This window comes from Fistularia commersonii, chromosome 18, assembly GCF_037954325.1.
Source record: "Fistularia commersonii isolate RoL2024-O1a breed Wild chromosome 18, RoL_Fcom_v1.0, whole genome shotgun sequence".
Lineage (NCBI taxonomy): Eukaryota > Metazoa > Chordata > Actinopteri > Syngnathiformes > Fistulariidae > Fistularia > Fistularia commersonii.
The window spans coordinates 1,289,536-1,304,383 of record NC_141301.1 but is presented as its reverse complement, the minus strand read 5'-3'; the positions used below and the strand labels follow the sequence as shown (position 1 = coordinate 1,304,383).

At 53.2% G+C, this 14,848-nt stretch overlaps 1 protein-coding gene across 6 annotated transcripts in view; it reads left to right on the top strand.

The window, feature by feature from the left end:
• The first annotated feature begins 582 nt into the window (after positions 1-582).
• aplp2 (amyloid beta (A4) precursor-like protein 2) overlaps positions 583-14,848 on the top strand; it is a 34,734-nt gene continuing 20,468 nt past the window's right edge. For all 6 annotated transcript variants that reach the window (XM_086165137.1, XM_086165133.1, XM_086165132.1 and 3 more), the window contains exon 1: positions 583-914. In XM_086165137.1, the coding sequence (XP_086021263.1) occupies positions 843-914 (72 nt within the window). In that variant the 5' untranslated portion in view covers positions 583-842. The remainder of the gene's footprint in view (positions 915-14,848) is intronic.

The window sequence follows — 14,848 nt, the reverse complement described above, 5'->3', positions numbered from 1 at the left end:
ATGCTAATACTAGCACCCTGCTACTTAGGCAGAAAACAGGATTTTGCATGTGTGCAATATTAAGTTATGTATTGTATAGTATTAATCTATGCTTGTTCCATATTTAGTTTTTAAGCAAAACTTGTTTGGGTCCATTTGAAAGGGTTCATTGTTACATCTGGTGGAAGATTGTTTTCACTAAATATCAATGTTGGCCCGTGACTTTGTCCCAGTTTTGAATTTTGGCCCACTCTGTATTTGAGTTTGACACCCCTGCAGCCTCTCTAGATGTTCCTCCACAAGGTTCAGATCACAATGTTATCCATCACCTTGGAGAAGATGGGCTCCTCCATCACACCTTCACCTCTGTCCTACAGCTCTTCTTCATGTCTTGCATCTCTTCTTCTCGACCTCCTCACACAACCCTTTCGGTTGCTTCTTCTTCTTGATCTGCGTCTTCTAGACAATGCAGCACATCCATCAGACCTTCTCCGTCCACGCTCTCCGAGATGTTCGTGTTCCTCCGGTGCACACACGTGATCTTCTCGCCTTGCCGCCGCCCGGTGGCGCAACGATCCCGTCCGAGGAGGAGGAGGAGGAGGAGGAGGAGGAGCAGAGGAGGGAGGAGGCAGCAGACCAGGATCCAGCAGACCGCTCAGCCCGTCCACATTCCACACCCGGAGGAGATCGAGAAGGTACCGAACCAGCGACCGTGCAGCTCCACAGGACCCGCACCGCGCACCGACCCCCACCCCTGCACGGATCCGCTCTTCACCACCACCAGCACATTCTCCACCTCCAGGATTTCCTTCAAAACACCCCCTCCCAGGATCTAAGTGGTCTCCAGAAGCTCCTCCTGGAAGATGGGTTCCGTCCCCGCGTTGTCGGTGCTGATCCTGGGGATCGTGGTTCCGGCGCTCGGCGGCTACATCGAGGTAGGACATGGATTGATTGATTATTATTGATGATTTTTATTTGATCGCGGTTTTAAATCCCGGGCCTGGCGGCGGCGGTGCGTTCACGGCCCCGTCTGCACGCAGGTTTATTTGCGTTGAGTGTCTGAATGTGACCGGCGGGTATTTTTGTCCCGGTGGGGGCGGTGGTGAGGCGTTCAAGGCCCCGGAAAAACATATTTTTATTTTTATTTCCTCGGTGATCCGGCTCATGGAAACGATCCCAAGGGGGGTTGGAAAAGGGACAAAAACAAACAAAGAGGAGGAAAAGGAGGATTGACAGCTCTGGAAGGGGGTGCAGGAGGACCTCCACCCACCCTTGTGGTCGTGCCTCACAGGAGGACATCTTTAATCCAGGTGGTCTCATCGGGATTCGGCCTCCGGCGCCATCCGCCCCCCCTTCCAGTTGCAGGGTCTGGTTGTGTAAACACTCCTAAAAAGCCCCCCCCCCCTCCGTAAATCCTGTGTTTATAGGCGCCGTTGGCTCCCAATCAAACACACCTGGCGTCCCGTTTTACCCTCCTGCTGCCGCTTGTCGTCATGACGACCATTTTAAGAGCCCCACCACCACCACCCAGGTTCGCAGGTGGGATCCCCGCTCCCTTCCCGCCGCCTGCACGCAAAAAAAAACACAGCGTGAGTCGGAGGTCGTCGGGGGCGCAGTCGTTGGACAATGATCAACGGTCTCCATGGCGATTCCACCCCCTTGTCGACGGTGGACTGGATCCATGAAGAGAGGGGGCCTGGCTGGCGTGGTCTCCATGTTGGAGAACCTGGGGCGCCATAGCTCGCGTAGCCAACATGGCCGACTTTGTGCTCATCGTGATGGACGGGAACCTGTAAAAGTTCTTGAGAAGAATCTGACACGTTCTCCTGCGTTCCCGCTGACCTCGGAAAAACCAGCCGTCGTTTTGGAATGAATCCGGGACGCCATTTTCTCCTTCACGCTGGTCCCGCGGTTGCCGTGGTGATTCGCGGTGCCTGTAGCTGCTAGCTAAAGCTAAGCGTTAAGCTAGCGCCGCTTGCTAGCACAGGGTTGTTCCTTTTTATTTGAACACCTGGATGGGGGGGGGTGAAGTGAAGTGTGTGCGTACGTGCACGCACCTGTTGATAACATGAATAGCGGCGGTGGGAGGGGCATCAACCTCCACCTTCTGCCTCTTTGCCCCCCCACCCACGTCCACCAACCTCACGTTCTCTACCTTCTGAACTTCTAGATTAGCTCTCAAAGCCTCCATCTCCATTGTGGGAGCGCCGCGGCAACCGGGAATCCGCTTAGCGACAAGAAACACCGGGTGCTAAGCTAAGTGGAGGTGGGGGGGTGGCGGCTAATCCGTAGCCTTCAGTCTGCTCACGCAGGAGTCAACACCCCACGACACAACCCACGTGCCGTCTCGTTGCGTTTCCTGTTTAGCTCTCATTTGCCGCGGCGCCGTGCGTGAGCGCACGCTATCCTGCTGCCTGTCTTATTTTTAAGCCGACCTCGATTCCCCCCCCTCATCACATATTTAGTCCTTTTTTTTTCTTTTATCGCTCAAAGCGGCGCCATCCCCTGCTTACGCTTCACGGCTCGTTCAGGCTCACCTGACGCACCTGGACGGGCGCGTTCACGTCCAAAGTCCTGCGACATTAGCGCCTGCGCGTTAGCATGCTTACGTGGCTGCAGAGCAATGGGTCCACTAGAGGGCCGTGCAGAGGTCAGAGTTCATTGTCGACCATAACAAACGGTGCAGGAGCTGGTGATAAATACACTCTGGGTATTAATTCATTCATCATTTTCACCGCTTTCCTCGCTCAGCGTCACATGGAGACGTCCAACCACCCAGCCTATCCTTCTCAGGTGCGTCCTGCAGCGGAGCTCCTCTCTCCGGTTTCTTTGTGCGCTCTGGAATGCGTCGCCCCGGGTGCAAAGGGCCGCATTGTGTGCAGAGCGGCGCCGCTTCCTGATCCCCCTGGGATCCCTCTGGAAGAAGCCCCGCCTCCTCTGACCACGTTAGGCGGCGGCGGGTGGGTTTAAACCCCGTCACCCTGCCACTTGTCCCCACGCGGATCTCTGACTCATTCGCCCGGCACTTTCCTCGCCATCAATAAAACATCCACCGTCTATATATGAGTCGTGACGCGTCCCCGTCTCCGCCTGTGGCGCGCCGTCTTGTCCCCGCCCCCTCCCCTCCTTGCCATCCGTGACTGTCTTTGCCACTCTGCAACGCTTTTAAGTCAAATCACTCATTTTTTGCAAGATCAGCGATCCCTTGGCCCTCCGACTGCGGAGACCAGAGGTCGGGATTCGCCTCCGTGCACACCGTGCACGCTCAGCGGCGCCGCAGGACGGGTCCCCTGCTTCCTTTGAGTCCGGCCTCCGCGGGCTGCCGCTGCTGGCTCTCAGCTCTGACCCAGTTTTCGCCGCGCTTCGGCTGCAGCAGAGGCTTTTGTTCAGGGCGGGTGGAGGCGGGCGGAGGTCTGCTGGACGCCACAGGTGGGGGCGATCAAGGTGCATGACGGCGTCGTGCACGTCCCCAGGCTGAAGCGGCCAATCAGCAGAGAGGAACCATCATTAGCGTTCCTCATCCCCTCCTGGTATAAAGGAGCCATTGTATCTGGAGTCATGTTAACATGTGTGTATTTTGTGTTTGTGTGCGTGCGTGTGTGTGTATGTGTGTATGTGTGTGTGTGTGCACGCAAATATCTGTGTGTGTGCCGGCAGTGACCCCACCCTTCAGAGGGCCCCGTATTTTGGCGTGTTGTTGCAGCCACCGCCTGGAACTTGCTAATGCTAATCAGGGTGTGTTTACATGCGTGTGTTTGTATATGCAGCAAATGGCAACTAGACGTGTGTGTGTGTGAGTATGTACGTGTGTGTGTGTGTACGTATATGCACTAGTGTGTGTGTGTGTGTGTGTGTGCACGTCTGTGTGCGTGTGGCGACAATGACCACACCTTGTTGAAGGGCGCCCTATTTTGTGTTCCGCGAATCAGGAACTTGCTAATGCTAATAAGAGTGTGTTTACATGTGTGTGTTTTCACATGCAGCAAATGGCAGGAAAACATGCATGTGTATATGTGAGTCTTTGTGTGTGCGCACAAATTTGTGTGAGGGAGGACGGCTGTGAACCCACCATTCAGAAGGCACCGTATTTCGGCGTGTTCTTGCAGTCGTCTGGAGCTAGCTAACTAGCTTGTGTTTACATGCGCATGTTTGTGTGCACAGAAAATGGCAGCAATACATGCGTGTGTGTATGTGTGTGTGTGTGCGCGCGCGTTCATATGTGCACTAGTGTGGGTGTGTGTGTGTGTGCGACAATAACTACAACTTGTCTGAAGGCGCCATATTTTGTGTTCTGCATATCTGGAACTAGCTAATGCTAACCAGCATGTATTTACATGTGTTCTTAAGCACAGCAAATTGAAACAAAACGTGCCCATTAATGTGCGCCTTTAAGTGTGTGTGTGTGTGTGTGTGCGCGTGAGTGCATGCGCACAACTGTGGGGGGGGCGCATATTTTGGCGTGTTGTTGCAGCCGTTGTCTGGAACTAGCTAATACTTATCAGTGTGTGTTTACGCGTGTGTGTTTGTGCATGAAAAAAGTGGTTGCAAAACAGACTTGCGCTTGTGTGTATGTGTGTGTGTTTGTGTGTATGAGTGTATGCATGCACATGTGCACTCTTGTGTGAGGTGATGACAACACTTTGTCAGAGGGCGCCATATTTCGTGTTCCGTGTTTCTGGAACTAGCTCATGCTAATCAGCATGTGTTTACATGTGTGTTTGGGAGTGCAGCAAATTGTCGCAAACCGTGTACGTTTATGTGTGTGTGTGTGTACGCTGGTGCATGTGTGTGTGATTGATTCTGTCAGAAAGGCGCAAAATTAACGGTGAATGGCTGTTATACTCTTCGTATGGTCGAGCAGGTGGCGCTCACCCTCTGGGATCCTGGGATTGTAGTCCTCCTATGACTGCTAGGACTACAAAACGGAACCATGCATAGCTCTAATGTTGCGAAACCTGAACGGCGTGCGGGGGTCAAGAACAGCTTTGTCACGTGAGGTTTGCAACCAGCTCGGCGAGACGTTCCGTGTCCCGTGTTCTGCCGCGGCGGGAAATGAAACCCGGCCGAGGCGCCAGTTTGGATCCGAGCTAAAGGTTGGAGTTCGGATTTGGTGCGGTAACCTGTTAGCTAACAGGTTTAACAGGCGGTTCAGAACGAGCCGCCGTTTAGAACGAGCTAATGCTAACGGGGTGTGTGTTTGTGGGTGAGGACACCAGCATCCTTCCATGCATGTCGATCTGGTGATTCCAGGTGGGGGCGGGGCTTGGATGATTGGCGGGCAGATGATTGGTGGGGCGCTCGCCTAGCTTAGCAGTGCGGCAGAAATATTCTCCCGGCTGCCAGGGAAAACAGAACATGTTGGTTTTAGTTTTCTGGCTGTCTGTAGCAACTGCCCTCCCACCCGTCACCTCATCCCACACCCACGCCCACCCACTCCCACCCCCTGCGAGCCTCCTCCGCCCCCACACACACACACCCTCACACACCTCGCCTCCGCCCGAACTCAAGGGCGGAGCTTTTACGAGTCCATTTAGCTTGAATTTATTATTTCTTTTGGGGGTTTATCGTTGTTTTCCTGCAGGTCACCGGGGAGAATTACACTGTCGGCACGGTCAGAGACAGAAGCAGCACAGTGTAACTGTAAACCGCCCCCGGACACACACACACACACACACACACACACACACACTTCATCTCGGCGTCGGCTTTGCTCGCCGTGCGTCTGATACAGCACTTTCTCAAGGACGAACGGCGGGTCCTGCAGGACGGTCCGCATCGTGACACCGACCCCCGCAGGATGAGGGGTGTGTGTGCCTGTGCGCGTGTGTGTGTGTGTGTCTGTGTGTGTGTGTGTAAAGGAGGGTGTTATTTCCAACTGAAGGATATATTTCCTCCCGAGTTCCCGCTGGACTTGGTCTCACCTCCCCAGCCTGCAATTTCACATCCATGCATGAACGAACAGTTAAATCCTTCGTGTGTGTGTGTGTGTGTGTGTGTGTGTGTGTGTGTGTTTTAAGAAACCCAACTGAGGGTGCACGGCTTGAACGCCAGCAGGAGGCTGAGGGGAATAAAAGACTGGCACCATCTCAAACAGGCCTTTACTTACTCTGCACGCACACACACACACACACACACACACACATACACACACACACACACACACGCACACACACACATATTTTTTATTATCCTCTAACAATTAACCAGCCGCAGTCAAAGGTAGAAACGTCCGGTGCAGGTTTGCAGCCGCCTCCCACGCCGTCGGCTAATGCGGCTCCTCCCTCCAGTTAGCGCGGCGCCGAGGTTCATCCCGGCGGCGGTGTGGCTCCGCACGCCTGTCGGCCATTTTGATCCGAGGCGAGGAACCAATCGGGCGTCCCCGGGGATTCCATTAGTGTGATGAGACGTGAAATGTTGCCCCCAGCGCCGATCTGAAAAGAGCTGTTTTCAGAGCAACCCATTAAAAGTCATCTGATCCTCGGCGGCTAATTATAGAGATCAGATCTGAACCATCATCTCACCGCTTCCCCCCTTTGGACCAGATCCGGACCGCCGTCAGGTTCTCGTCCTCACAGAAGATCTGGTCCAGATGGGTGATAGCGATTCATCAAGAAGTCACGGTTCATCAGAGGATTGGAACTTCCTGTCTCACCAGGAAACCATGATGACACCACTTGATCACGATGGTGCCTGAAGGCCTGAAGGTGCCTGAACCTTGTTCTCTTTCATACCTCAGGAGAGCCTAAGGTCAGGTCAGTCAGGTTCCTCCTTCCAAGAAGTACTGGCCTCACTAGATGTTACACAGATCTTCATACATTCATCACCGGGGTCTCCATCACCAACCTTCTGCACCAGCGAAGAAGCAGGAAGGGCAACCCTTCTGCTCTTGACGTCCGAGAACAAGTCCTGGCTCCTCATGGAGGACGTAGATGCCATCTCCCAGCAGAGGTTGATGAGGTCCATCCTGGTGGAACGGCGTGACCGTGATGATCCTGGAGATGAAAGGGTTTGTGGGTGGATGGTCTAGAAGTGATGGGTCTTCAGGCTGATGGCGAAGATGGCGGACCCTCTCACGGACCTCCTTTGGTCCACAAACACATCTTCTGCTCTGTCAACCACGTGGACCATGTTGAACAAGGAGCTGAAATACCAGTTCTCATGCCCGTTGTCATGGAAATCCAACCGCCGCTAACCTCCAAATCAGACCCTTGTTTCGCGCTGCATTCATGATACCCGGGATGTCTTGGAAATCCGAGCTCCTCCTCTGAAGGTCGGACCCTGACGTTACACTTCCTGTCTCACCTCCCGCCTCGCTGCTGTCACGCCAATCACCTTCTCCGGCAGCAGACAGAGATGTCCCCTGTATTTGCACACCTTTTTTTTTTCTTTATTGACAAGTTTGCCCGCCGCCTGCCTCTCTCCCAGGCAGTGGCGGCGCGGCGCTGCATGCCGATGAGGCGCCGGCGAGAGCAAGAGCGAGGAGGAAGAGCATCGCTGTCTTTTCTTTACACTCGGACGCCATTCAACCACCCCCAGAAAACCCCCCGCTAACGTCTGACTTTTGTCCGTGGCGTGAAAGGGCCCGGCTGGCGCTAATTCCCGGGTTGATGCTTCACGGTTGTCATGGCGATCTCTGATCTCCGATCTCCTTGCGGCGGGGAGGAGAGACGGCGCCATGGCGTCTTAAGTTTGGAACGCCGCCGCGGCTTCACCACCAGAGTGTGCGTGGTGTTTGAGTTTCCTCATAGGAGGTGCTGCTACCTTGGTGTGTGTGTGTGTGTGTGTGTGTGCATGTTTGCAAGTGTTAGCATAGCTTTTTATACCAGTAGCATGTGTTAACATGGCTTTGTATAGTAGTACCACATGTTAGCATGGCTTTGTATAATAGTGCCATGTGTTGGCATGACTGTATACCTGCTGTGTGTGTGTGTGTGTGTGTGTGTGCATGTTTGCAAGTGTTAGCATAGCTGTTTATACCAGTAGCATGTGTTAGCATGGCTTTGTATAGTAGTACCACATGCGAGCAAGGCTTTGTATCGTAGTGTGCTTGTGTGCATATATTCGTATGTTTGCGTGTGCGCACACATGCTAGCATGGCTTCATATCCCTGTTTCTCATAGCTTTGTACATGTGTTAACATGGCTGTGTGTGTGCGTGTTTGTGCGTGTGTGCATGTGTATATGTGTGCAGTTGTGCATGTGTTAGCATAGCTTTGCATACCAGTAGCATGTCGTAGCTTGGCTTTGCGTAGCTGCCGTGCATGTGTGTGTGTGTGCATGTGTTAGCATGGCTTTGCATAGTAGTACCACATGTTAGCATGGCTTTGTATAATAGTGCCTTGTGTTAGCATGGCTTTGTATACCTACTGTGCATGTGTGTGTGTGTGTGTGCGTGTCTGTGCATGCGTTAGCATGGCTATGTACACTTGTAGCATGTGTTAGCATGGCCTTGTATGGTAGTATTTTAGCAAGACTTTGAGATGAGATGAGAACAACTTTATTTATCCCGAGGGAAATTGTTGTGCCAGAGTTTCAAGCAAAAACATAACAGTAATAGATTATTGTAGGAAGGAGGGCGAATAAGAATGTCTTAAGATGTCTTTGTATCATAGTGTGCTTGTGTGCATATATTCGTATGTTTGCGTATGCGCATACATGCTAGCATGGCTTTGTATCCCTGTTTCTCCTAGCTTTGTACATGTGTTAACATGGCTGTGTGTGTGCGTGTTTATGCGTGTGTGCATGTGCACATGTGTGCAGTTGTGCATATGTTAGCATAGCTTTGTATACCAGTAGCATGTCTTAGCTTGGCTTTGTATAGCTGCCGTGCATGTGTGTGTGTGTGTGTCTGTGCATGTGTTAGCATGGCTATCTACACTTGTAGCATGTGGTAGCATAGCCTTGTATGGCAGTACCATATGTTAGCAAGGCTTTGTATCGTAGTGTCCTTGTGTGAATACATGTGCATGTTTGCGTGTGCGCACACATGCTAGCATGGCTTTGTATCCGTGTTCCTCATAGCTTTGTTCATGTGTTAACATGGCTGTGTGTGTGTGTGTGTGCGCGTGCATCCCGCAGAGCCAACCCGCCGCTCGTCGGGGTTTAAACCCACAAGAGCGGCGAGAGAAAGTGAAGTGAGCAGGTCGCGTTCCTCCAAATCCCCTCATCCCCTCTCCTCGGCCGCTGAGATTAGGGTGCTGCGCTCGGTGGCGGCCTGTGGCGAGCCCCGCCCTGCCGTCTAATCCCCCCTGCTGCTGAGGGCAGCACAGAGCGGGCGATGGAGGGTTGTTTTTTTTTTTCGGGTGGGGGTCGGCGTAAAAACAGTGGCTGCGGCGAGAGAAAACACCTGCATGCCCCCCCCCCCCCCCTCCATGGGGATGATGTCACGCAACCGCAATACCAACAAACCTGGAGGCTTTTAATAAACAGGCAGGCGGCGGCTAATTTAATCATCGTAATGTGTGTGTGTGTGTGTGTGTGTGTGTGTGTGTGTTACTATGATACGGGTGGACGAGGAAGAAGGGAGTGGGTGAAACAATGGCAACCTAATCAATTTATCCTCTCGGACAAGGCAATAAAGACGGCACCTCCAGATATTAGACCGCCCTGAAGGATCAGCGGCATCCATCACGAGCTGGAGGAGGACCAGGTTCCTTCTGGAGAACGTGTGGAGAACTCTGCCTGCTCAGGTGGGGGCGGGGCGGAGGTTAACATCTGGCGCGGTGATGTCAGAGTGTAATCCGCTCTGGACCACGTGGCTTGTAAGCCTGGATAGAGGGTGGAGGTGGAGGTGGAGGAGAGATGAGATGCCACCTCCACCAGCAGGTCATCTTCTCCAGCCACCTCCAGCGTGCTGCTCCTGGAGCGTCATGACAGGAGGAGTAAGGTGGAGATGACCTTTCTCCAGATGATGTTGGAATCGAGGTCAAGCTTCTCCCTGATCAGGGTTCTCCACATCTACCGCCATCTTGCCCTCACCATCACGTCCACAGATCTCCTCTTTGGTCTTCCTCTTTCTCATCTCCAGCATCCTTCCACCAACCTTCTTCTGCTCGCCCTCTCTCCTCTCAGCTCCTTTGCACTCCAACCATCTGAGATGCTACCCTCTGATCATGAACATCTCCATGCACCTTCTGAAGGACCCGGATCAGAGGCTGCAGCTGGAGGAGTCTGTGAAGGTTCTCAGTCCTGAAGGTCCTGGTCCCACACTTGGGCTGCATCTTAAGACCTTCCTCCTCTCATCTCAGAGGGCTCCTTTTGGCCTCAGGTTCTCATCACCTTCCGGATTTTCATGAGGAAGAACAATCAGGTGGAAGTTTGTAGGAGATCCTCAAGATTTGGAGATGATGGTTGTCCATCTGGTGGTTGACATCTTGGCATCTGGTCTCTGAGGACCTGGACCTTTGGAATTTGAAAGACCTGAAGAAGGTTGGGGTCATGGATCAGGTCTGGAGAGGACCCAGGAACCTCTGCAGGAGGAACTGTGAAGAAAAACCAAACCTGGTGGAGCAGGATGGTGGAGAACCCAGACACACACACACACACACACACACACACACACACTCCTGATCAATCCTAACGAGCTCATGCCTCCACATGCACCCAAAGAAGCTCATTGATTGGTCAGCAACTTTATCTGCGATGCCTCCATCTTTTTTAGCCGCTAATACGCCGCCGTGCTAACTTATGTCGCGGCATCTGATTGGCTGGTCGGCTTTTAGCGCTTAGCGCCCCCATTAGCCGCCAAATCTCAACACACACACACACACACTCGTCGGTCTGCGCGTTGGTTTTCCATCACGACCTTGCATGACCTTGAGGAGACTTATGTGTGTGTGTGGCACTAACAGATTCATGCTAGCCAGCTAACACACACACAGACAGGCCCCGCATGGAGAATGTCTCTCGCTTCGAAGCACGCTTCCCGTGCACGCTTTCCGTGCACACATTTCTCCGTGCGCGGTCGCCGCGGGCCGTGTGAGCCTCCGTGGCGGCGCCCCCTCCCCCCCTCCTCTTCCTCGCCGCGAAGACGAAGCCTCTCACACACTGTCCTCTTTCCTTCTGCCTCTATTACCCCCCTTCGCCATCTTTTACCCCCCCTTTTGCCCCCCCGTTGTGTTTGTAGAGCTGGGATGCTTCTCGAGGGGGGTTTCCATGGCGATGGGCCATTTGAACAAGTCGTCATTCACGTCTGATTGCTGTAAAGCTGGAGAGGGGCCGACTTACCCCCCGACACACACACACACACACACACACACACACACATATGCACACAGGCGGACATGCGCCACTCCATCACCGCTAATGCCCCCCCACACACACACACACCGTCCTCCACCCCTCGGCCATTGTCGCAGCTCAATAACCGCCGCGGTATGTGTGTGTGTGTGTGTGTGTGTGTGTGAGACAATGTGTGAATATTAACCAACCCGGATGGAACTGACAGGAAGTCAATGTACAACCAGGGATCAGCAGGTTCTTGCTGCCGAGTCCTTCGCAATATTCGGATTCTCAGATACTCCAGGTTCCTCTGCTTGGGTTCTCCACACGTTCTCCAGCCTGGGTTCTCCAGGTTCTCCATCTTCTGTCCGTTAAAAGCCTGCATGTCCACTGAGGGACATTGTTCATAGGTGTGAGGGTGAATGGTTGGACGTCTCCGAAGTTAAGCTCCGCCTCCTTCAGCTTCCATCGGCGTGGATGTAACCTTCAGCTTGACCTTCCATGTTTGGACCTTTTCTTCTGTTGCTACCGTCTGCCGGCCAGCTCCGCCCCCTCGCCTCACTGGACGCTAACGGAAACATGTCGTGGCTGGAAGTGGAACAAAACCCCTTGTTTCAGCTGCGGGTGGGTGGAGGTCAGGGTCTAGATGTTCTACAAGGACTTGGAGGGAGACATCTCCGCCTGGTGGAGGTGGTGGTGGTGGTGCTGGGGGGTGATCCTACTCCAGCTCCACTCTGGAGGGATCAGTTTAACACGCGGCAACTGTCGCTACGGCTGATACCCAATAAGCCCTTCACTTAAACATAGACACATGCAAGTGCAGGAATAAGTGTAATAACATTGTAATAAGAGTGTAATAAAACAAATCAGCTCAGTTGGGGTACACTGACACACCGTCAGTGTACAAGACATCCGCCCAGCTTAATGAACATTCACATTGTTTTTGTGTGTGTGTGTGTGTGTGTGTGTGTGCGTGAGAGGCTTTCTCACCAGATCCTATCCTGTTTAAGTATTAACTTCCCACAAGGAGGGATTACTGGGGGATTAACGGTGCCTGGCATTTCTTCTCCTAGTCACATGGACGCTAAGCGTTCTGGGAACCGCCGAGTCCTGATTCACCTCCGAGGCTCCGCCATAGCGCCGCCGCATTTATGTGTGTGTGTGTGTGTGTGTGTGTGTGGGGTCACCTCTGGGTGAAGGTCCGATGTCTTCCAGCAGCAGCTTCCGCGCCGTAGCTAACATTAACCCGTCTGCTGACGGAGGAATCCGCCGGCTTGTTTATTTTGGGCAGCGTGTTTTGTGGCGCCACTGCGGGATCGCCTCCCCACACACACACACACGCACACACACGCACACACACACACACACACACACACACACCTCCACCCCCCTGCCGGGTGGGTCACCAACCTCGCCGCTTTGATCCACTCGCCCCACATTTATTCACTTCCCCGGCTTTCCCTCCAGTGTCCTGGCCACACACACACACACACACACACACACACACATGGCTTATGTACAACCCAAAGTGGCTGATTTGAGACCACACACACACACACACACACACACACACAGATGGGATAAGTGTCTTTGGATCCTGGCCAGGTGCCCTGTTACAGGTCCTGTAAAGCTAGCTGACCCCCCAGCAGGGGTTCCCTGAGTGTGGCTAGTTGGGTACAGTGCGTGGCTAGCTGGGGACAGAGTGTGGCTAGTTGGGAGTAATGAGCATGACTCATCAGGGGAAGCAGCTGTGGCTAGTCAGGGACAGTGGGCGTGACTAGTTAGGGACAGTGGGCATGGCTAGATGGGCACATTGCTTGGCTAGTTGAGAGTAATTGGCATGACAAGTCAGAGGAAGCAGCTGTGGCTAGTCGGGGTCAGTGTGTGTTGCTTGTTAGGAACAGTGGGCATGGCTAGTTCGGGCCAGTGGCCATGGCTAGTTGGAGGAAATGGATGTGGGTCATTGGGAACAGTAGGCAAGACCAGTTGGGGACCGCTGGTGTGGCTAGTGGGTGCAGTGGGTTTGCTAGTCAGATACAGTTAGCAAGATTCGGCTACAGTGGGCATGGCTAGATGGGGACAGAGGATGTGGCTAGTTGGAGCAATTGGTGTGGCTAGTTGGGTGCAGTTGCCCTGGCTCGTAGGGAACAGCGGGCTTTGCTAGTTTGGGACACCATGTGGTTCGGCTGGATGTTACAGTGGGCGTAGCTGGTTGAAGACAGTAGGTGTGGTTAGTTGCGGACAATTCGTGGCTAGTTGGGGAAAATGTGTGGCTAATCGGGGTGGACCATTGGCATGGCTAGTCAATGCAGAAACGTTAGCACAGATATTTGTCTGACTGCTAACTCGTGTCACCAGCGGGCATCGAAAGAGGAAACACGACTCAGGAAGTAGGTCAAAGATGATGTGAGTTAGTGGGAACATCAGAAGAACACTGGCAAGCGGCAAAGGAGGGTGAGGGTCAAACTAGGACTACCATTCTACTGAGCAGATAGCCGCTAACTACAGCAACAGCCGGCCATCTGTCAGTCATGCTTGTTCACCCTCTCCCTGAAGTGGTCACTCGGGGTAAAGTTTGATACCTTCGGGCGTCTTCCGTGAGACTCTTCGTCATCAGTAACCATGGTAACAGTCGTGTCGTCTTTCCCCGTCTTCAGAAGACAAAACAAACCCTCATATCTAAACATTCCCAGAGTCAGATGTTTCCTCAGCACCTCCAAACATCTGCCCCTGTTTGGCGGATTTGTTTGTGCCTTCAGGCAGACACCGAGGAGCTTCCTGTTCCACCTCCACGGGAGGAGGTCAGTGTGTTCCTGGCGGAGATACCGGTTAATATTTCCCAGAACGACTCGACCCCAACAAGCTTTAACCAGCCTTCATTTCTGAACACGACTTTGTTTTCTTCTTATATGAACTGGACGCGCTTCAAAATGACTCCTCATCTTTCGGCGTTGACATGGTGTTTGTCTCCGAGGCCCCCGGGGCCTGGAGGCTACATGCATCGTCATGGTTCCTCACCAGGAGAGAGAAGGGAGTGTCAAGGCGAGTTGCCCCCCTCCTACTGGTGCCGTCTTGCCTCGGCTTGTTCCCTTTGGAGCAGCCAGGAAGTCCAGGGTGTGAAGCTTCCCTCCACCTCCACCTCCAGCTTTGCCCCCCAGGTAGCGGCAGGTGTTGGTACATGCCGAGTAGAGAACTCCTCCCGGTGACTCAGTTGTATGCTCCGCTAGTCCCTCCTGGGCGAGGCTTGGCGCCGTTTTTAGTTTCTACCCCGGTAACAACAAGCGCTTGTGTGTGTGTGTGTGTGTGTGTGTGTGTGTGTGTGGAGATCAAATGACATCACCGCCCCCCCCACCCAAAAAAAATAGCTATCAACACCAACATGCTACATCTCCTCCAGACTCTCCTCTTTGGGACAAAGGATTCCTCTTGTCCTTTTGTGTTTAGGACCTAAAGAGACTTGAAGGTTACCACCCCAACACACACACACACACACACACACACACACTCCCGCCCTGCTCCTCCTCCAATGGGTCAAGATGTTTTCAGATGGTCTCCCAGGTAGCAAGTGATGTCACGGCGGCTGGAACAACCCGTTCCTTCCTGTAGACACAACGCCAACTGTTCTTTCTGTCTCTTTATTTTGCCCCCTC